At 33.7% G+C, this 23,505-nt stretch overlaps 1 protein-coding gene across 1 annotated transcript; it reads left to right on the top strand.

The window, feature by feature from the left end:
* Positions 1-2,821: 2,821 nt before the first annotated feature.
* LOC110453173 (location of vulva defective 1-like) lies at positions 2,822-22,669 on the top strand. The gene is made up of 9 exons (XM_021502023.1): positions 2,822-2,970; positions 3,468-3,625; positions 4,207-4,367; positions 8,409-8,556; positions 9,170-9,303; positions 10,938-11,111; positions 13,161-13,281; positions 16,175-16,228; positions 19,543-22,669. Exons 1-9 carry the CDS (start codon positions 2,861-2,863, stop codon positions 20,208-20,210), a joined length of 1,728 nt encoding a protein of 575 aa, XP_021357698.1. The 5' UTR covers positions 2,822-2,860; the 3' UTR covers positions 20,211-22,669.
* Positions 22,670-23,505: the final 836 nt, after the last annotated feature.

Here is a 23,505-nt window from a genome sequence, read left to right as displayed (position 1 = left end):
TATAAATATGCATTTCAACAGTATAACACATGCCTTCCATAACGTCTTGAAAAAAGAAAAGGGGCCGTGTTTGCCCCGGTCCCCCCTACACATGTATTATACATGTGTAGGGGAGACCGGGGCAAGTCCGGCCCCTTTTTTAAAACTATATTATAGTTTACAACATATCATTATCTCAGACATCAGGACGTGGGAAATGGCTCCTGAGACGTTCTAGAAAACAACATTTTCATGGGGGAGACCCCCCAGACCCCCCTTACGGGAGGGGGGAAGACCCACTCCCGTCCCCATGTCGGGGCTTACACATGGTAAAGGGGCTAGCTACGCGCCTGTTATGTACTCTTAGTCTTGGTCGTGAAGACTTTTGACTAGCAAAACGCGTGCAAAATGCAACACTCCCGGGTGTGTAGTCAACAATGTGAAATTTGATATTTGAACCGTTTTCATGGATATAATTGGAATAAGCATTGTTTTCACACAGGATGTCAAAACATATACTAGTTGGATGCATCAGAGTTAGTCGTATATTTAGTTCTTTCAGGTCCGTTTTTAGGAGGCGGGCAGAGATTGTGCATTATATATATTTTAATTTGTCGTATTTTATTACTATTTCCACTTTTTTAAGGTAAATGGTATCTTTGATGTGTTCCATACATAATTTATTCTACTGTTCTGATAAAATGTATAGGATCAAAATCGTGAAAGTGTTCTATTTATATAGTATAGTAGTGTTACCTTGCGCACACATTGAACAGATGATAACCGGTTTGATGGGTAACGCGCTTTTAATATCTAGTGAGACCCATCCTTGTTACCAAGCGCCTTGTTGTGGCGCTTCCGACAACCGGAAGATATTGTCACTGGGGTAGATCTCAAAACGAGAAAAAAAATCTTTTTAAATCTCAGATAACAGCTTTTTAACTTGTACTGTTAGCTTTAAGATCCAAAACAATTGTTGAGTGAAGTTTCGAGTTACATGTGCTGTTTTGAACCCTAGGTCAAAGTGCAATCACACTAAACACAGGTTCCAACCCCAGGCAACAACTGAATATTACTGTCATGATCTTATTCAGATACAGAAGAGAACACCCTTCTACTGGTTCGGGCTGGGACAAATACCTCCTTAGGAGATGTATGGGACACGACAGGTGGACTTAATGACCCGGCCGGGACCGGACACCAACAGAACATCCATGGAAGGCTTTTTGATGATAACAATTTCCGAAGCAAGCTTGTTGATGCCTGGAATGAAACAAATTATCCTGACAAAGTAAGAAATCGTTAGAAAGATAAATGGGAAATGAATGATTTCAATCGTTTTGGATTTTTAATTGCTAATGACAACTTTATATGTGTATTCAATGTTTATAGAAGTGTATTTTGAACATAATTCACCTGTGCCCTCAACTTTTGGGACACAAAAGCGACCAAAACTGAATCTGCTAACCCCTTGAAATTTTGGGATCTTTGTTTTTCTCACTACTTATCACTACCTTTCGTTTCCTAGTACCTTAATTGCTTGGCAATACCTTACCTTGGACTTTTATGTGAACAATGGTAGCTGTTATTCCCTTTTATTTCAGCATTTAAAGTAATTGCAATAGCTGCTTCACCCGTTGTCAGTATAACATAAATAACATGTATTTATTTGCTTTGGAAAGGAAGATTCAACCGGGTTGCGTTCAAAATGGAAAAATGGAAATCTTCTATATTTCATCCTGATCAGTAGTAAACCTGTACTGCCTATGCAGAGTCTTGCATAATAAACATTTCAGCTTAACTTATCAATCCAAGATGTCGTCACGCTGCGCTCGGAAAGTGATTAAACAAATCGTATTTCTTGATTAATATCTATCTAACGTTTACAAATGTGTATCGGTTTCATAGAATCTTTATTATGTAACGTTTATGCAAAAATTGATGCCGAGGTGGAAAGTTTTGGAAATAAGGAAAGCAATGCAATATTTGCTTTTGAATTATAACGTGGAGAAAATGTTAAGCAATTCCTATTTCAAAAACTGCGAAAACACATTTCAGACATTATCAAGTTTCTGATTGATAAATCGAAAATAAATATTACATAACTTCATATCAAACCGGTGGAGGTTGTGGTCATATTGAATTTCCTACTATTTTTACCGTGTTGGCAATACATCAATTTTTAATCAGCATCTTTTCATACCCCTAGAAACATTGTTTACCATACATTAGCATGATTTACGAATATTCTGTACATATTGGAACAGCAAATTACAGTTGGTAACGCGTCTGTCTATTGACATGCATTTTTTCAGATGAATATACCTCTAATAACGTTTTGTGCTACGTTTTATCATCGGAGTAAGTATGTCCTTTCCTTTTTTGGAGTGGGAAGATGGGAATATACGTCTTATTCACAAATAATTGAATGACAACTGGTCAGACTATTATCGTATAGCAGGTTAAGATTTTATTCAAGCTATATTAAACACTTAGTGAAAATAGTGATAACATAGTTATTGAGGAAGGGACTTGTAAACAAAAAAAGTCACTTTGATTCATAATGAAACTTTAGTATAGCAAGTAACCAGATTCCATTGGGAAGAAAGGTGATGAAATAGAAATAGAATAAAATATTGTATATACAAACGAAGACGTTTTTATTCGAATGGAGTAAGTGGTATTTCAAATGAAATATAATGTTTTTTTAATGTAACCATGAATGTTAGAAGGATTTGATTTTGATCATTTTTTAGGATAAAGAGGGGCAAACACAAGGTGTTTAAACGCATTGTATGCGGCATTTTTAATTGAAAATGTTTCTTGTTTTGTTTAGGTGCTAGTGACTATACACAACAAATATGGAAATGAACTATGTAGCATGTTTTTTGAAACACCAAATACCAATCGGTCCTTCGAATCGTGGCTCAAAGAATCTACATTATTTGGATGGAGCTACAAACTACCAACTGATGCCAAATTCCAGACAGGGTAAAACATAGAAATTTATTTCGATACAATAAATACGCAAATGCACCAAATATCGTATCAGTGCATTTAATGAGCGTTAATTTCAATATCAATAATGTCAATAAAAATACAATCATTCCATTAACAGTTTATGAACTATTGTCTATCTTATAATACTATAAATGACAGCAGATGAATTAGTTTCGTCGTTTGCTTTTCAATAATATCCTGCTATATGATTCTTGCAAACATATAAGTCAGATGAAAGTATATGCTATAAAAAGTTTAATTTATATCATTTTGATTGCACCTCGATAGTAATTTTTAATTTTACAAATTATCATAACATTCAAACACAAAAATTAAAAGTTCACCTCGAAATCTCATTCTCCACCGAGAAATGGTTTATTTAGGGAGGGATATTTTATTAATTAGTTTTGTTTTAACTATCGTTAATTGAATTAAATGCATCGTTATAATTATGTTCATGCGAATATATGTTTTAAATATATTTACAGGCGCCCATTTTTCGATTTGTATGTATCTGACAACACCGATGACGATAAAGCTTGGATTGCTGTTGCTTTGTGGAATTCTTCCATCGTCAGCCTTACCAACCATACGCCTATGTTCTTGTGTTCGACCAGCCATGACCAACCGCACACACTGATGAAAGGTGGGTAAATATTATATAAAAGTAGCGATAAATATTAAGATAAGTTTAAAAAAAAATGATTGCAACGGAGACCATTACAGAAATCTGAGAAACCGTCCCTGAAGATGCAAATAATGCACTGGAAAGAATTTGCTATGTCATACTACATTTACATACTCAGTTGGAGGAAATAGTGACGGAACGTTGGCATCGCCGTGGTTTACACCTATGAATGGGTCAATCAATTATAAGGCACAGCGACAATTTTAAATGACCAACTGGAAAAGGAAACCCGTTACGGTCGTCAGCATAAGTAGTTTCTAATATAATTAAGAAAAGAAGAAGATGAAATGAAGCAAAATCTGTAAGCCCTCTACTTTGTTTGGGGGAATTAATTAATAGTATAAAGAATTATTATGGTAAACTAAATATGCATGTTTCCGTGGCAAACTAGCACATGAGTCAGAGAAAGAACAATAGAGTCGACATCAAGCGTCCGGGGATTTCATGTCCAAGTTATTCAGGTCGTGTATTTTCTAATTATGATGTTGAACAGGAAGATTTTAAATATTAACTCAATCTCCCATCCGTTGTTTTTATAGAGACCATAGCTACCGTACCACCAGTCACATTGACCGTTGGTGGATGTTATCCCTGGTATAACACAGCCTCCAACCTAGCATTTACCAACACGGCGTCCATGACAGTCGAAATGTGCATGACTGAATGTGTATCACAGGCTACTGTTTACGCGTTCCTAGAGGTACGCTTTTCTTTCTTATCAGTTTATATATGTTAACTATATTTAACATTTGTGCAATTTTACAATAATGTTATCTTTGTTATTTGTTAATTATGTCCATAGTGAATTCTAAGTTATTTGTGTTAATAGTGACACTTGTTTTGTCAGTGTTATTAGTGATACCTGTTTTATCAGTGTTATAAGTGATATCTATTTTATCAGTGTTATTAGTGAAACCTGTTTTATCAGTGTTATTAGTGGTACCTGTGTAATCAGTGTTATTAGTGGTACCTGTGTAATCAGTGTTATTATTGGTACCTGTGTAATTAGTGTTATTAGTGGTACTTGTTTTATCAGTGTTATTAGTGGTACCTGTGTAATCAGTGTTATTAGTGATACCTGTTTTAACAGTGTTATTAATGATATCTATTTTATCAGTGTTATTAGTGATATCTATTTTATCAGTGTTATTAGTGATACCTGTTTTATCAGTGTTATTAGTGGTACCTGTGTAATCAGTGTTATTAGTGATACCTGTTTTAACAGTGTTATTAATGATATCTATTTTATCAGTGTTATTAGTGAAACCTGTTTTATTAGTGTGCTTTACCATAATTCAGCTGACTGTGTTATTAGTGAAACCTGTTTTATTAGTGGTACATGTTTTATCAGTGTTATTAGTGGTACCTGTTTTATTAGTGTTATTAGTGGTACATGTTTTATCAGTGTTATTAGTTGTACATGTTTTATAAGTGTTATAAGTGATACCTGTTTTATCAGTGTTATTAGTGGTACCTGTGTAATCAGTGTTATTAGTGATACCTGTTTTATCAGTGTTATTAGTGATACCTGTTTTATCAGTGTTATTAATGATATCTATTTTATCAATGTTATTAGTGATATCTATTTTATTAGTGCTATTAGTGATACATGTTTTATCAGTGTTATTATTGATACCTGTTTTATCAGTGTTATTAATGATATCTATTTTATCAGTGTTATTAGTGAAACCTGTTTTATTAGTGTTATTAGTGGTACATGTTTTATCAGTGTTATTAGTGGTACCTGTTTTATTAGTGTTATTAGTGGTTCATGTTTTATCAGTGTTATTAGTTGTACCTGTTTTATAAGTGTTATTAGTGATACCTGTTTTATCAGTGTTATTAGTGGTACCTGTGTAATCAGTGTTATTAGTGGTACCTGTGTAATTAGTGTTATTAGTGGTACCTGTTTTATTAGTGTTATTAGTGATATCTATTGTATCAGTGTTATTAGTGAAACCTGTGTAGTCAGTGTTATTAATGATATCTATTTTATCAGTGTTATTAGTGATATCTATTTTATTAGTGTTATTAATGATATCTTTTTTATCAGTGTTATAAGTGATACCTGTTTATCAGTGTTATAAATGTTATCTATTTTATCAGTGTTATTAGTGAAACCTGTTTTATTAGTGTTATTAGTGGTACCTGTTTTATCAGTGTTATTAGTGGTACCTGTTTTATAAGTGTTATTAGTGATACCTGTTTTATCAGTGTTATTAGTGATACCTGTTTTATCAGTGTTATTAGTGATACCTGTTTTATCAGTGTTATTAGTGATACCTGTTTTATCAGTGTTATTAGTGATACCTGTTTTATCAGTGTTATTAGTGATACCTGTTTTATTAGGTCACCTAAGACAAAGTCTCAAGTGACCTATTGCGATCGCCTTTTGTCAAATTGACTAAAATTTCAAAATTCTTCTTCTCAAGATTATGGTAGAATCAAATACTCTTCATAGATGGAAGGGTCTTAAGGTGCTTTACCATAATTCAGCTGACTGACAGAACCACTATTTGTACATAGTATATATACTACCCAGATCTTCCACACTACTTTTGTATTACATGTAGTTCAAATTACCTTTGTTACAAAATGATATCTTTTTCATTTGGCAACATCGATAATATCAGTTTTTACATAACTCAGTTGACCGTTAAGGCCCTTGGGCCGCTTGTTAGAGTTTTTGGTGGTACCTGTTTTATCAGTGTTATCAGTGGTACCTGTTTTATCAGTGTTATCAGTGGTACCTGTTTAATCAGTGTTATTAGTGATATCTATGTTATTCATTTTATTAGTGATACCTATTTTATCAGTGGTATATGTGTTATTTATGTTATTTATTGGTTCACCTGTTCTCAGTATAATGTGATTGGGTGGAAAGCTGTACTGGGTGCCTTTGGCGTGTTAATTCATTGAGATAGCACTATAAAGTCGGCATCAGATCTGCGCTATCACAAGGTGGCAAATGCCCCAACATACCTTGCCTCCGGCACACAAACACACATACATGCATTTTTAATACACGTAGAGGCGCGTCTTTAAACGCCTTTAGCTGTAAATAAGACGTTTAAACCTTTTAACTCAACTATTTTATCAGTGTTATTTGTGATATCTTATTTATCTATATCATTAGTTATAACTGTTCTCAGTGTTAACATGTTATTTGTTATAAGTTATATCTATTTTATCGCTGTAATTAAACATATCATCAGGCATATGGATTATTTCTATTATATGTCATCAATGTTGTCAGCGCTATCTTTATAATTGTTATTGTTTATTTTTTCATATCAGTGTCATTAATTTTATCTTTTATCGGTGTTACCTATGTCTACATGTTATATTCATCATATATAATTTGTGTATTGTCGATCTTATCAATCTAACTTAACTTCCTTATCTGTTTATTATATATTAAATATGTATGTATGTGTGTCTGTGGTTCCAATACTGGTCCTATCTAGACTTTTCTCTGTACGTCTCTTACATAGAAATACGAAGGAACCCAAGTTTTATCAGCAGATCTCATTACAAAACTTATACCTTCTTTCAATCCTCGTTAGATGTCTATTTCGTTTTACAATATATCGAAAGACATCCCTAGTTAGCTCTATAGTGTGGCCGGTAGAGATGTCATGCTGACATGGCTTGGTTATGACATTTCAGTTACTTGGCCATCTTAATTTGTCCTTTATCCGTGAACACTTTCTGCATAAGACCCTTGATGTTGCCAAAACGTGATTATCTTTCTTCTATCTCATCTTTACTGTCTTCATTATAATTTTTACCTTTGCTTTCATTGTTGTATTTGTTATCTTCGAAGCTGATATCGTGAGTTGTCTGCATTATCTATGTCACTTGGGTTAATTTCTATTCAAATAATTTCCTGCGTTATCTGCATAATCCTCCTAGCATTTTATCTATATTACCTTTACGTTTTTATTTCTATTTTCGTCGGCTGTTCTTTGTTGTTTATGTTTTGATACATTTTATCTTCCTTTCTTCTGTGGACCTTGTGATATATAATACCCTCACCAAGCGTTTAAATTTTCGCAGTCCAGGTTACCATTGTTGCTATCTCATTGTGTTTGTACGTTATAGTATCACTTCCTGACATGTTAATTATCTACTGTATGGTTGTGCTACTGTCATTGATTTCCAGTCGTTTATCTCTGTAACGGAGCCACGTTTCTCAAATACCATAATCGATTTATAGATAATTATTCTATTGTGGTCAGGATCCGTGTCTCCTGTTGTATATATAAAGTTAAGCTAAGATCTGTGTCATACTTCGCTTTATTTACTTAATAATACTCTAAGTCAAATACTTACATTCATTTTTAAGTTTGTGAATAAAAGGTAGTATTTTAGTGCATATTACCAGAATATGGTTATTTTGAATCCAAATACTCGCATATTTAAATAATTTTAGAATTATCCCAGATTATAGTCTTACCTTGTCAGTAAGCTTTTGAATACGACCGATTTGTGAGTGTGTTCATTGAGTCACAGTTTTTTTTTACTATTCTACTTATGTATATGAAAACACTAAAGTAACAGTGTATAAACACCAATGTGACATCCGGATTATCTTTTTATCCAATATATCTATCAGCAGTATAACTGTGTGCGCTAAAAGAGGTTTAAACAAGTAATATATAATAATAATAATAGATAGATACATGTGTGTGCTAGTTCTACACACATATTTTCATATTTTTATGGTTTTATTTTATAGTCCGGTAACAAGTGTAACTGTGGAGACATAATAGGAGCCTCGATAGACTCACCAGGACACTGTGGGGGAGGGTGCGCGGGGGACAGTGCCCAGGTCTGTGGAACGACAGACGGATTTTTTATTGCATATGCTACAGGAGTCGGTGCAGGTAACAACAACTATTATTAAGATGGGTTTTTTCAAAGACTCAAACTGCATCATGAAATAAAATCTTCCCAAATTCAAAATATCGCTTTCGTGATTTTGTATAACTGGTTAAGCAATAAAATAAAACAAGCTTTATGATAATGTTTGTTTGAACTGAATGTATCTCACAAAATTACTGATACTGAACCCGAGGCAGTAGTTAGTGTACAAATATCTGGACAAAGTGAAACCTGCAATAGCAAAAATATTGTACGGAGACAATATTGATTCCTTCTGAAAACTCAAATGATAGGTATGATGGAATACCACTTAATTTTCGAAAAGAAAATATTGTTTTTTCAAAAATAGTCTATTATTATAAACATCCAAATGTGACCGTATTTTGAACGAGTCATAATAGTATTTCAGCACACAATATTTCATACACAAAAACATCAAGGATAATGTAGATTTTTTTAATACAGGAGAAGGAATATCGAAAAAACTAGTGTGTTTTTTCAATTAGAGAGTAGTTTTGCTTATGGGATTCCATCCAAAATCATTTTCGTAGATAGCAAAATAAAAGCACTTTTCTCTTTTTCACGTATAATATAACTATTTACCAACCTGTATAGGTTCCCAGGCTACCAATTCTCCAACAACCGGTTCGTCCAGCGTGTCGCATGATGGCGTTCCAGGGTCCACGATGTCGACAGTACTTTTGACTTCTGTGACAAAAACAATCTTGGCAGGAGATTTGAATACAACTGTAAGTAACTTTGACATATTAACAAAGAATGCATATATAATAAATCAGACCAATCCTTTACCACTCTTCAACTACAAACAGTGTAATAAACAGCAGTGGGTTGAATATCTACCATATTGTGTAACTGTTTTACCACTTTCTACCCGTGAAAGGCAGCATTTTGACTGAAGGACTAGTTGAAGTTTTACCACATTTGATTTAAAGGTTAAAAATGAGTTCATTGGTAAAAAATGTGGTGGCAGAAACGGGAATCTTGTCTTAAATAGTGCTTAAAATAATAATAATTTAGAACACAAATAAACGAATTACATATTGGAGTAATTCGATACAGAAAACAAAGCAAACTAAACATTTAATGTTACGACGCAAATTGGCCTGTTCTTCCATTTCGGCCACATTATTGGTAGTACAGCACGAAATAATAAACTTTATGTTGAAGTTGTTTCGAAATATATGTATTAATGTATTGAAATTTGGAAGACGCCTTTTATCTCCTTATAATATAATTTAAACTTACAAAAACGTTTACCTTCAATATATTTGCTCTAGAATACGTACTTAGGTATTTCATATAAATCATGCCAGAATAGATTAAAGCTACACGGCCAGTCTCTGGGACTGATAGTCAACCAGGAGTGTCAAACACTTCGAAATAAATACAAAGCAATGAAGCAAATATTACAGAAAATGAAAATCAATACAAAAAGCCAAACAAAATGAACAATAAACGTGAATGTTATTGCTGAAACAGATTTCCCATATGGCAGTCACGGCCGAGAGAGGGGTTTCCGAATAACTGGTGGCTAGATATTATGTTTATATAGCTCTCGATAGTCAATTAAAAAATGGTACAATTTGCTAGCATGAGTTAGAAAACACCAAGTAAAACACTGCAATTGCTTCCTGTATCTGAAGGTATTTTCTAGACAGGGAATTAGTTAATTAAACATCGTTTCGCCTACACGTTGATAGCATGTGAGGGTCGTTTTTATTGATTAGTATACAGTATATTACCTTTATATGTTCTTTTGATCATCAAACAATTAAACTGCACATACTTGCTGACGTTCCACACTAAATGGAATTGTTATTTTAACGCCAATAGCCTAGCTATCTAAGCAAACTTTCCTGGGTAGAAAACTGATGGGCATTTGTGGAAGACTCTTTTTAGATATAAAACGAACGTTGAGTCCCCTTAGTCATGATAATCGGTTAACATGTGTGTCAAGCTCTAATTGGATTTGATCTTATAAATGAAAATATCTATAGTGAAATATCGGGTTTTTTCAAAACTTCAACAGAAGCTTAGTGCAGTAGGATCAGCAAGGCTAACAGTTATCATTAGAGAAAGCCATCAGCAGTCACGTGTAAGAATCAGTGGCGAGATTTGTACAAATTTCATCCATATCATATCACAAAGAGAGCGCAATGTTGGTGCGGCGCGTTCATGTCTGGTGACTTCGGTAAGCAATGAAATTGGTCTTGGCTATCCATACTATGTGTATGCTTCTTATCGATCGTTTCAAAGAAGCTTTTATTATTATTTGTAATATCATTGTTTAATTATCTCTATTATTATTTTCTTCGTTTTGAATGTTATATACAACGTGTAACACTGCATTTTTCTTATCGAGGTTGAGTTGACATCCCCTACATCCGGGTCACTTCTCTACATTCGGGCAGTGGAGCTTTTGTACAAGGACAACTCTAATACACCTGTGACTTCAACATACAGCGTATGGTACCAATTACATCCCGAAGGAGAACACATCTTGGCAACAACATTCGACCAGTCCAGCTATCCACAGGTACTACCCTTACAGCCTCCCTATTGTCTTCGGCGCAGGGCTGATGTTTTAAGGGAAAACGTGAAAATATGGATATGTATAGATAAAAATAAATTAAGTCTTTTATACAAAAGTCAGTATCAAATTCTGATGCTCTAAAAACAACTGTATGTTTTGATATTTCGAAGCATATCTCTAGCATTCTTAATAATCATCTGGTATTTCAAACTAGTATGGTAAGTGTAATAGTGTAAACGAGTAAAACAGCATGTCATATCCCTTTAATTAGTTACGGGAATTAGAAATAGAACTTTAATTATTAATATAGCAATCGAAAGAGAACAATGATAATGTTAATGTATGGCGTTTCACGACAAAGTACTAAAAATCAGCCGTTGTCCTTCTGACGGACTGTCTAGTAGCCTGTGAAATGTTAGACATGTGATCGCCAAGACCTTGGCAATAACTGTGAATGCATTGAATCAAAATTATGACGATGACCTGTCCTATAGGAAACGGTTTGAGCAGAAATCATTATTGATATTTTACATAGTTTTTCATGGCAATACCACGTCAAAAGCGTAATGCTGACGTCATTATTGATCAATAGACACCACGTAAATGTCATTTTACTTGAACCGTGTTGTAACATTTAAGAATTTATGTCATTTTGATATTTTCATAGGGATAGGAAAAAAAGGTTATTTGCAAACTGTATTGATTCGCCAAGCACAAATGCATGTGTCAATAGACCGTTTCCAACAATTGAACAATTTATTAATAATTTTGAAAACGAAGCGGTTATATATTTCAACTGGCTCCTTACATTTCAAAAACGAATATCACCAACTAAAACGATTTGATGGAATGCACTTGCTAACCACAAAATGAAGCATCTCAAATATGTTAATAGCACATTATCTAACGCTGAGCCGGCGCTTTTATCTGATACGATATACACAACAAAAGAGTGGATACGTTTCCCTTGGCAGATTCCGCGTGCTGCATGCATGCGAAACGTGCGCTATAGAAATAATGATTGAAGTTAATTAAAAGTATTGATTTATTTCATTACGAACAATGATCTTACATACAATACTATCAAAGTTAATGTATAGATATGTTTCGCATGGACAGGTGATGATATTAAGGTATTGTAATTTGATGTACCCTTATTGTAAATGCTGAAGTCATTCACACATGACATGGGATAATCTGGTTCCACTGACTGGGAATTGCCAATAATGATATTGACCTTCGTTACATGATATTCTTTGTGCCTCGCTGTAATTGGCCGAGACCCCGCTCAGATTTTGTTTATATATTGCGATTTTAACCTGCAACTTCCGTACCAAAAGTCAACAATACAATCCTTTGACCTCGACTGAACATTGCCAGCTTAGGTATTTCCTTGGCGAATGACAATCATATGTGAAACAATGGCAGGACCGCAGAGATGCAATTACCTTGAAAAATCAGCTTCAAGATTCGGGTGTATGGCGGTTGATTCTTTTATACTAGAAAAAAAAGCGTTTGGGTCGGTCTTACTCGTTTCCTGGAAAATTCTTTTCCTTTTTATGCTAACACAGGTATTTATTAACCCTTAAAAGATGATATTCAAATAGGTCAAGGAAAGTATCAATCACATTTTCAGGTCCACAAATACCTATGCGTACATAAAAAGTCAATAATTGTAAAATGTCGGTATTATACCGAAAGTATGATATGAGATCAGCAATATATAATCAGATATCCATCTTTAATTTAGAAGAAAGCAGTTTGATACAGATACATTTATTAAAGGTACATTAACCTTATTAATAATAAAGACAAATTCAAATCAAATTGTCTCAATTTAGTCATCATTATAGCTAGGATCAATTATTTTCCTTATTCTATCATAATACAACAAAATAACAAAGTTCTGTCAAAAGCTAACACTTCCTCTTCTTCTGTCAAAGTACAGTCCTCCTGGTGTAGTATCACGTACTGCAACACAAATACATTGAAAATAGATTTGACCTACGATATTAATAAAGTAATGGTAAAACGTTTATTTATTTATTTTAGTTTTACCCGACAGACGGAGGAAGGATTGATCTGGATGTGTTGCCAGCCTGGAATCTTACCTTTGTATTTTCCTCCACCCCTACTGATGGACAGGCTGTGATTACAATATATACAATCGGAGGTAAGAAATGCCCACAAAAATCAATGTACAATGTAGTTAAATGTTAAGTGAGTCATCACATTGTGTTTTGCCTATTAGGTACATCGCGTCCAATTGACGACATAGTTAAATATCCTTCCAGTATCTCTTGATAGACTTTTCCAATGAATAATTGCGGTGTTAATACACAAATACAACATTATAACTTGAATGAAAACAAAAATAAAAATCATTTTTTGAAGAGAAACTAAAAGTGAAAACTGAAGTGTTATCGTTTCGGTTGGGTGACACGCCAACATGTCTCCTCATAGTTAGTTGACTTTGATACATGTAGACTCCCTATTCATTAAACAAAGAGACACATACAGATAGTGACTGACTCTTAAATCGAAACATTATATTGACAAAGTAAGCAATTAACAGAGATAAAAACAAACACACAAATACAATCGTTATACAAGATAGACAACAATAAATAACATAAATGGTAGTATCACAGGGAGATAAAAATACAACAGGAAGGAAAGTATGAGAGTTTTAGTCATAGTGGATTTTAAATATTTCTCGGCTTAACATACCTGTAAAGTTATCGTTCGAGATTAAAACATATAATTATATAACGCTTCTATTTCTACACTATAGAGTAGACATGTAGGTCATTAATGTAAAAACACAGGATGACGTGGTTTTTATAGGAGGTTTGCGCTAACTGGGGATTTTACACATCTTACATGAATTTTAAGGGATTTTCGACTTTCTGGTAGCAGATGGTAAAGTATTCTACAAAGTTGTTGTTGTTTAATCAAACCAACGGTTTCAAATATCAGAGTTGTAGGTTTTAGAACTCTCTCCAACGGCAGTAATCGTGATGGCTTATTAAGTGTGACAAGATAATTTAAATACTGACCATGAGTAGCTGTCCTATATAGTGCATTCTCTGTGTGCATCAAAATGTGGCATGTATTCAACTGGTTATCAGTGCACTGAATACAGCACTGTTGTGACATACTCTGTCTTTCCCTTCAAGTGCTAGTAACCAGCCATGCTGAATTGTTCTGGGTCCTCTGTCGAGGACAAGTTAGTGTATCTGATATTATATAGAGCAGGTCATTACAAAATTCCAAACGAGGTCTTACAACTGAATACCCGAACGTCTTGCATGTATTTGTAGTGAAAACTAGTTCAAAGGTTGTCTCAAAGCGGTTCACAAATTATTATCAGTGTTTATAGGGCCTTTGCAACCAGCCAATATCTTCCCCAACTTTCTGGGGAACTTACACCCGGTGCTGCCATTTAGGCGCTTACAGCTAGCATTCAACCATTCTAACATTGCCAAACCACGTACTCGTTTATAGCTGAGTAGACTAGAACAAGCGGAGTAAAGTATCGTGTTCAAAGATACAACAACACAGTGCCGTGACTCGCGCTCGCAACCCTTTGGTCACTAGCCCGGTGTCCTACCACTAGACTACCGTGCCTCCCTTCGGTCACTAGCCCGGTGTCCTACCACTAGATTTCCGTGCCTCCTGAAGCATTGAACTTAATGGAGTTTTTTTCAGATGGATATATTGACCCCCACCTACCAATTTATCCATTCACTTCGTATACTTAACATCTTGCAATCTCGCCACATATTCTCACATATTCAGATATTCAGTATCAGTGCAGATATAATCACAAGCCTGTGATTGCAATATGCCTTTCTAGATTGTGTGTTCCGTCATTATCACAGTACAATTTATATGTTGTTGTATGGAAATCAGGCTCAAATCGTTTTTCGGATTATGACATTATCAATGAAGATGGTGCCGAGATAATACTGATGTAAATTTCCTTCTTCAAATGATAAGCATGTAACATAAGAACGAACTAAGGGTAGAAAGATAAATCGATAGAGGTGCACGTACAGAAACTTAGGGAAACAAAGGCGGACAAAGACTTGGAGAAAATGAGACACGCTAAAACAGGCAGAAATGTAAATAGATGAATCAGACATCGACTGAAACTTACAAATACTAATGTAGAAACAAACGGATAGGTAGATAAAGAGGAAGTACAGAGACATATAGAACTGCCCGATTCATATTTCATTAAACATAGTTTTGATGTATATAGTTAAATAACAAGTATCATTGATGTTATGCTTAGTGTAAATCAATTATAAAACAGCAGAGTGTAAATTCTATTTTAGTTAGTGTTTGCAGATGTTTAACTTAGTTGCAGATACTAACATTGGGACCAAACAAATACATTATGATAGATAAGGTCAATGACAGATGTCATCAATACGTTTGTGATCGTCATGAAATCGTCGGCAAATTGATTATGTCTCAGTCAGGATCAAAGATATTTTAATACAGTCATAACGTACATACAGGCTACCATTAACAGATGAAGGGATGAAGAAGATCGTATTTATCAACGTATTCTCAAATTGGCTGTGAAGTGGACAGATGCAGTCATACGATATATTGTATAGAACAAAACTATACAATAATTCTTTGCTGAAATGTTAATTGAAATGAACACATCAATTATAGAATTGAATAAAGTATTTGTCTGTTACACAGCAATTACATTTGAAATAGTGATTGAAGTAAATATTGCTTTCACCCTAGGTAGGTGATATGTATGTTTCGTTTCATATGATATAATGATTAAATCATATTTTTGTAATTAGGTTAAACAAAAGTAGAAGAAATCACCATCTATTTACTAAAACCTTAACACAAAAAGGCAAAAACTGAAACAAAGGTAAAATAAAAACACAACAAACTGAGGAGACAGAGAAACCGTGGCAACCTACACGAAAACCCGGAGGTATAAACCGGAGCTCCGGAAAAATTACTATTATTTCTTGCATTGATTCTAAATTTATTTTTAATTGTCTATATTTTTTTCATTTTTTTTGCAGATGATGATTTTGTGACCGGATATTTGTTTAGCATAATGAGTTTCAAGTCGATTGGTAAGTAGTAAAACTCACCAACGACAATACAGTACATTCTGTAGTGTAACACATTATTCTATTCTTAACACATTATTCTGTATACTATCAGTCCGCTAGGATCGACATTTTTTTAATTATTTTTTTCAATTCTTATCTCTATATATTTTTTTTGCGTCTTGTTTCTTTTTATGGAATACCCATGTCGCTGTCAAACGTTTATTAAAAGGCAGTCACAGGAAACACATGCCAGTAGGCGCCGACAAGTCCTTATCACAGATAACAATTCTCAACCAAGATATAAATTCATTTATTACATTTTACCAGTGAAATATCAGAAGTCAACATTTTTGTTAGCACATACGTCTTCAGTTAAGTGAAGATATTGCGTTATTTCGACCAATTCGAGCAGTATTTTCTATAAGCTTCCTTCAAGGCCAAAGACTGTCCCTTTACTTGCAAAAAAAGGTATGTATAACAAGAAGTTTTGACGTACAATCAATCCAACAAAAAGGTACACAAAGTTCATCGAGGTTCTACAATAAAATCTACATAATTTCTCATCTTGTTGTCTGTGATATGCTCAGCTGACGTTGTCAATATAAATGAATGTATGAAAAGATAATTTTGATAAGATAAAAACACTTTTTATTCTATTGCAAAATCCTTTGTATCTTATCTTGACACACCAGAATATTGAATGTGTAATAAAACAGAACAACTGTTCGAAAACAAAACAGAAACAACCCGGGTGGAGTATCAAATTGTCTGGCGTTGATGTTGCAGTAGATGGAAGCACGGTCCCAGTACAATAGCGTGTTTTCATAACTCTACAAAAGATAACATTTGTTTAAGTATATTTTACTAGATTATAGCAGAAAACGGTAGACTTACGTTAAGTAGTTATTCAAAATGGCGCAAAGAGTTATTGTCAAACGTGAACTCATTAGAACATAGTGTCAAATGATACGCTACGAGTCCCAAAACCTTAACCTCAATACAATTATATATTCGTCTTTGCATGTACCTTAAAAATGTCATAAACAGAATAATCAATGTTTTCCCACTGACTGCCAGGACGTATAGAAGATTTCATTTTTATTTTTTATACATGAAAAAACTATCGATCTCTGAAATAGTCGTGAAATGTATATCGTATTCAATAAGCGACAACTAAGGATATTTTTTATTTATGTGATTTATCGCACTAACGCTCAAAGGACACGATGGATATCTCAGATTTGATATAATCGTATTTTTGTAATATTGATTGAAAAATGCATTTTTATAATACCTTAAACTCTCTCCTTTATTCTATTGTTTGGGTTAACGTTACTTCCTGTTGTAATTAGTGCCAGTTAGAAGCAAAAATGCTCAAGCCACAATATATTGTTAATGCCGCCACCATATGATAAAATGACCTCAGATGTGCTATCGATTTTACTCGTGATCCTTTGTCGGTCTAGACGCTACTGCCGTCATATCCATTCCACCTGAAATAGTTTCTAATTTATATGCTCACCTATAAAATGAGGTAAATGAAGCGGTAATTATTGACGAATGGCTTTCATGCAAGTAAATCCATTGAACATTTCGATAGAGGAACAGGAAAATTGTATATTCATGAAATATTAGAACGTGGTCAATTTATATCATGTTGCTTCTAATACTGTTAGTACAAAATGTACTGCTGAGTACGGATAGTTGACCAGTGGTAGTTTCAAATGATGGTATTGTTGTCTTGAAATGTAGGTTTCACCATAATTCGTCAATGATTAATATTTTGTATAGCTTGTCTGTTGTGTTCTACATTGGGATATACATTAGAGAATTCCCTATTCACACTGACCCAATTATTAATCATCACATGCAGACCGTCAAGCATGGTTTCGATTGACCCTTTTCTTTAATGTAAAAATAGAATCGTTGTCTGAAATTAATTAACAACATTTAGAAATGTACTTGTTACAAATTAATTTCAAATGTTTGCTTGATATGATCAACTCTATGAATAAAAACCATAAAAAAATGTATCTAATGAAACTGGTGTCCACTCTCCTGGGACTATATAAACAAAAACAGTATATTTCCCTTATCATATTGTCTCTGATATGCTCAGCTAACGTTGTTAATATTTATATGAATGTTTGAAAGATATTTTTGATAAGATGAAAACTTTTGATATCATATTGCAAATTTCCTTTGTATCTTAACTTAACACACCAGAATACTGAATGTGTTTTAAAACAAAATAACCGTCCGAAAAGAAATAACAGTGCCTTACGTTTATATTGATGAGAACTACCTGGTATTACAGAAAGTTCACATTCGAACATTGTTGTATTAAACATAGAGAATTTTTCAAATTAATCAATAATCTATTATCATACATGTATATCAAGATATTGAAAAAAAAGTACACATACAAACACAAAAAAACCCTTTATAATCATTAAATAGCATATAGTATTATTATCCAGCATAATGGCACTAGCATTTTGGATTGTTGTTCTCGAAAATATCTTACATGTGTACTCCCTGGTTTCCTGTTTCCTGTTATTAGTTTTGACTCAATAAAATTTGCTGTAATTACTATCTTGAAAAGATAAGAAAATTGTAGTCATTTCAATATTATGATGCTAAAGAAATTACTTGGATGGTATGCGCGTCATCATTCGTATTGATAAAGCTAGATCTAAAAGCTGCTCGTGTCCGTGTTATAAATGCCTCGTCATACCACTTACTTCCCTCACGGTTTAGATACATGTTAATTGTATGTATACAGTGTGTGCCTTGTAATCAATATACGTACATCTAAGAGTTGATAGTTAATGAAAACTAGTCAGCTAGTTCAACTAATTCATCGCCATTTGCCTGGATTCCAGTATCGTATAACATTATCCTACAAGGACAAAACTTAAGCAGCATTATACAATCTAACCACTAGTTCTTTGAACACAATATTGATGAAATTTGAAAGATAATGCAAAGACCTGAGATAACCTATAGCAAGTATACTATACAAAGAGAGATCCTAAGAACTAAGTGCCATAATTATACCATCGATTTTCCCTCCATAGCAGAGCAGTAAAAATTTGCTTATTTGTTGTTTACATTTGGTATATACAGTTAAGTGACTTGCTGCAAAGGCTACATGAACTAATTGTTGATGAACACAACACTGTTGTATTACCGCAACCAAGGGTCTTACTACTTTCGTTGTTTTGTATATATTCCTGGGTTTTAATTTCCATGCATCATCTTACAAAGCATGTAGTTCTAGTCGGGAAAGATATTTATTAAATGTTGACTTTATTAAACACTTTTATGTTTAGATGTGACAACAACAACAGCACAGGAGACACCATCAACCACAGACACAGCGTCAACAATAAGTGAAACATCTACAAAGGCAGTAGAAACAACAACTATCGAAAACGCTACCGCGGCCGAAACAACAACTCCAGAAGAAACAACTCAATCAGAAATAGCAACAACAACTATCGAATTAACAACACCACATATCGAAACATCAACTGCGGGAAGTACAACATCAATGCAAGAAACAACAATGTCAGTGGCAACAACAGATTCAGATGAAACAACAGCTTCAAATGAAATAACGACGATAACACATTTAGGCGAAACAACAACTGCAGTAAGTGCAAACTCAGTGGGAACAGAAACAACAGCTACTTTATCAACAACAGATCAAACGGCATTAGTAACTGTGACAGCCAGTGTGTGTCTGTGTACATGTGTTACTTCCAATTTTAATCTAACTGCAGAACAGTTAGAGGAGACGATACAGGAATTAAAGAAATCATTAACCGTATCTAAAACCGAGCTATCATCCTATAAAAGAAAACTTATCAGTGCACCGGATAGTCGACAGTCAGCAGCTAGCATCGGATATGTCGGAGTGCTTGTAATAGGATTTGTTTTTGGGTCAGTCGTATTTTGTGATGGTATATCGCTTTATCGCGCACTCGCGAAAAAATAAAAAAAAGTGTTTACTCTTTGGTGGGAAATATTTTCTGAACATTAAATGCCTATTAAGCAGCAACATGAACACAATGATAATAGTTTGTTTTGACAAGGATTCAATAAGTTATACAGTGAAGCCTATTATCACTATCGCTGATGACAGAAAATAAAAGGTGCAGGATTTACTACAATTCCGCGATAGCATAAGTAACAATACATCACTGCCCATCCAGTGAGCACATTATTCATCAAAGCACTGACGTGATAATGATATTGCATTTAATTTCCAAAGTTTTCATAAATAACAATAAAAATATTTTCTACCACGAACAGTAATACACCAGCAACAATTTAAAGTGTAACTACGGAGAGAATACTAAATAAAAAAGTATTACCCCTGATACTAGTGTTTCTTAAGAGATGTTCACAGTGTTACTACATCGAGAATATTCAAACTGTAACTAGTGTTTCTTTAGACTGTTTACAGTGTTACTATTGAGACAATATTACTGCTGTAACCAGTGTTTCTATAGACAGTTTACAGTGTAGCTACGGAGAGAAAATTACTGCTGTAACAAATATTTCGATAAGCACATGTTATTGTGTAGCTACGGAGGAAAAAATACTGCTGTAATCAACGTTTTTATAGCCACATGTTAAAGTGTAGCTACGGAGAAAAATATATTGCTGTAACCAGTGTTTCTATAGCCACATATTACAGTGTAGCTACGGAGAGAATAATTATTACTGTTGTAACTAACGTTTCTATAGACACATGTTACAGTATACATATAGCTACGGAGTAAAAAATGCTGTAACCAGTGTTTCAATGACTCATGCTACAGTGTAGCTACATAGAATATTATTGCTGTAACCAGTGTTTCTAGAGACAGTTTACAGTGTACTTACGGGAGAAAATTATTGCTGTAACCAGTGTTTCTATAGACAACTTACAGTGCAACTAAGGAGAGAAAATTACTACTGTAACCAATATTTCGATAAGCACATGCTATAGTGTAGCTTCGGAGGAAAATAATAATGCTGTAACCAATGTTTCTATTTGCACATGTTACAGTGTAGCTACTACGACCGCTTAAGTGATTATTGTGTTTATATTGCATTTTTTGTTATTATCATGTTAATACTATTAAAATAAACAAGCGAGTGTTACCATGTCACATTAGTATCTATTATATATGTGTGTATTTAATTGTTATTTTTGTTGTTTTTTCTGCAATGTTCACCAAAGTTTGTTGAATAGAAAGGAGGTGCAGGACGTTAGGGACTGAAACTGGATTAACTAGGACATTGTAACGGTATTTTATTATTTTAAATGTCTCAGGTGGTGACTCTCAAATTGATCAACAAAGACAATGTATTGTTGTATGAAGTGTATGCTTCCGTTAATACCCCCATCCCTAGTCCCACCCCAATTCAAGACAATGCCCTTGTCATTAAGAGTGCTTTGTGTGTAAGTTACGTTTCTAAAATAAATATTCTCATTGTATAAGGTGTTTTCATGATTTTATTGTCTTCTATCATTATTGTATGTGCCTTCCTTCACTAGATACTAGATAAGCCTGCGTGGAGTAACATAATAATGATTTGTGACCTCATGCAGGCATTGCGGTATCAGGTTATCTGGACAAAACTATTACCATAGGAGACCTCTAATCATCCAACGGGTTGATTTTAAAATGTTTTATATTTATCAATCAAAACATCAACAATGAGTGAAAATATCTGTCAACGAATGAATTCCTGGAGGGAAATGGAAGTATTCGAAATAATTAATTTTCGCAAAATGTAAAAGTCAAAGGTATATGTAAAACAACTGTGTCTTGCAAAGCATTATTGAGAAAATACTGAATGTAAATGTAAAAATCTGTTTCTTTGCTAAATATGAAAGAAAAGAAATATCTATCTCGCTAAATGTTATTGTTACAATTTGTATCTTTTTAAGTCAAATACAAACTATCACCTTAAGCGGGACAGTTTTGTTTATTCTCAAATTGTCCATGGGTATCAACAAATGGATCACTCTAAAATCTATGCATAAAAGGAGTGCTGTATACCATTTTGATTGCGTTGTTGCTCAATTAATACATAATTCAATAATCATATTTTAATCATTTTCGAGGAAGGTGAAATGGAAATCGTATTTAATGTGTATATGAATAGACACAAAGCAGATTTTAACAGGACGATGTGATTTGTATTGTATTTACCTGTATTTTTACAATAGAGAATAGATACATACACAAACTGAAACACAGAATCATGTGTATGGTGAGGGTGAAGGTACTAGGATCTCTATAAACGGGACAACATACCTTCCTTAGTATACACATGGTATATTATTTATGGTAATTACTTTATGTAGTCAAACGTAAATAGTTGAAATTGATATTTTTTTGTACCGGCTATATAATGATAGAGCCAAGAGATTGTCCTTCAGTAAACAATAAACTGATTAATAGATAACGAAACTTGTTTTTAATTTTGTTTTCATTTCATATTTTGTGATGCTATCGGCTTGCTTCTCTTGATGGCGGGTGTTGTATTATCAGTTTACAATTAATCACATTGGTAGAACAGGTCAATGGACAGATCTGTTTGTGAAGAAACTTTGAAATGGAGCTGTTTGGTTTACAAGAACTAGGCATTCGATTACACTTTGTTTAGTACAATATTTGTGGTCATTAAAAAGAATGGTAAGTAACAGCAGAACATTTAAATAGTATAGCTTATCATTTTACATGTAGATATCTACCTCCTATACATATCTTTATCCTTAAGAGGTAGTAGACTTTTTCTGAGTAAGGGTTCAAAATCTAACTTCTTTTTATTTATATCTTTGTCTTTGAGAAGTAGGTTAATATCATACATCTTATATAGGAAAATGGGCTACCAGGTACTTCTTTGTGATGGAAAGGTTTATGTTGTATTATGCTCATTAACGTGCCTTGTTCTTTCGTTGTCACTGTCTTAGTCCTAGCTATGAGGATATGGTATTACATGGATTTTACTTAGATTAACATGGCAGGTGTCGTCGGGGAAGCAGGAGACGATTACCCTTCCGTAACACCTGGTCTTATAATGTTTGTACTTTTCAATTATCTCAGTGTTAATAAGTCCTTTGTTCAGATTGTGCCGTAATTTCATGGATTTTGAGTTCGAAGTATGGGTTAATTGACAGTTCGGTATATATGGTCTTGTTGTTTTTAGGTGATATTTGAAATTTCAGTAGGTAACTTATGTGGATTTTTAACTTCATTTTAAATTTGTGTATTAACCTTACCGATGGAATT

This window comes from Mizuhopecten yessoensis, unplaced genomic scaffold (assembly GCF_002113885.1).
Source record: "Mizuhopecten yessoensis strain PY_sf001 unplaced genomic scaffold, ASM211388v2 scaffold7147, whole genome shotgun sequence".
In the NCBI taxonomy this organism is placed as follows: Eukaryota; Metazoa; Mollusca; class Bivalvia; order Pectinida; family Pectinidae; genus Mizuhopecten; species Mizuhopecten yessoensis.
The sequence above is the reverse complement of the archived record's forward strand: the minus strand, read 5'-3'. Positions and strand labels throughout refer to the sequence as shown.

Coding starts and splice junctions, on each gene's coding strand:
- LOC110453173 (XM_021502023.1), top strand. CDS start 2,861: ATGTTTTTTGAAACACCAAATACCAATCGGTCCTTCGAATCGTGGCTC. Junction 9,304..10,937: donor CAGGAGATTTGAATACAACT/GTAAGTAACTTT, acceptor TTTCTTATCGAG/GTTGAGTTGACATCCCCTAC. Junction 11,112..13,160: donor ACCAGTCCAGCTATCCACAG/GTACTACCCTTA, acceptor TATTTATTTTAG/TTTTACCCGACAGACGGAGG.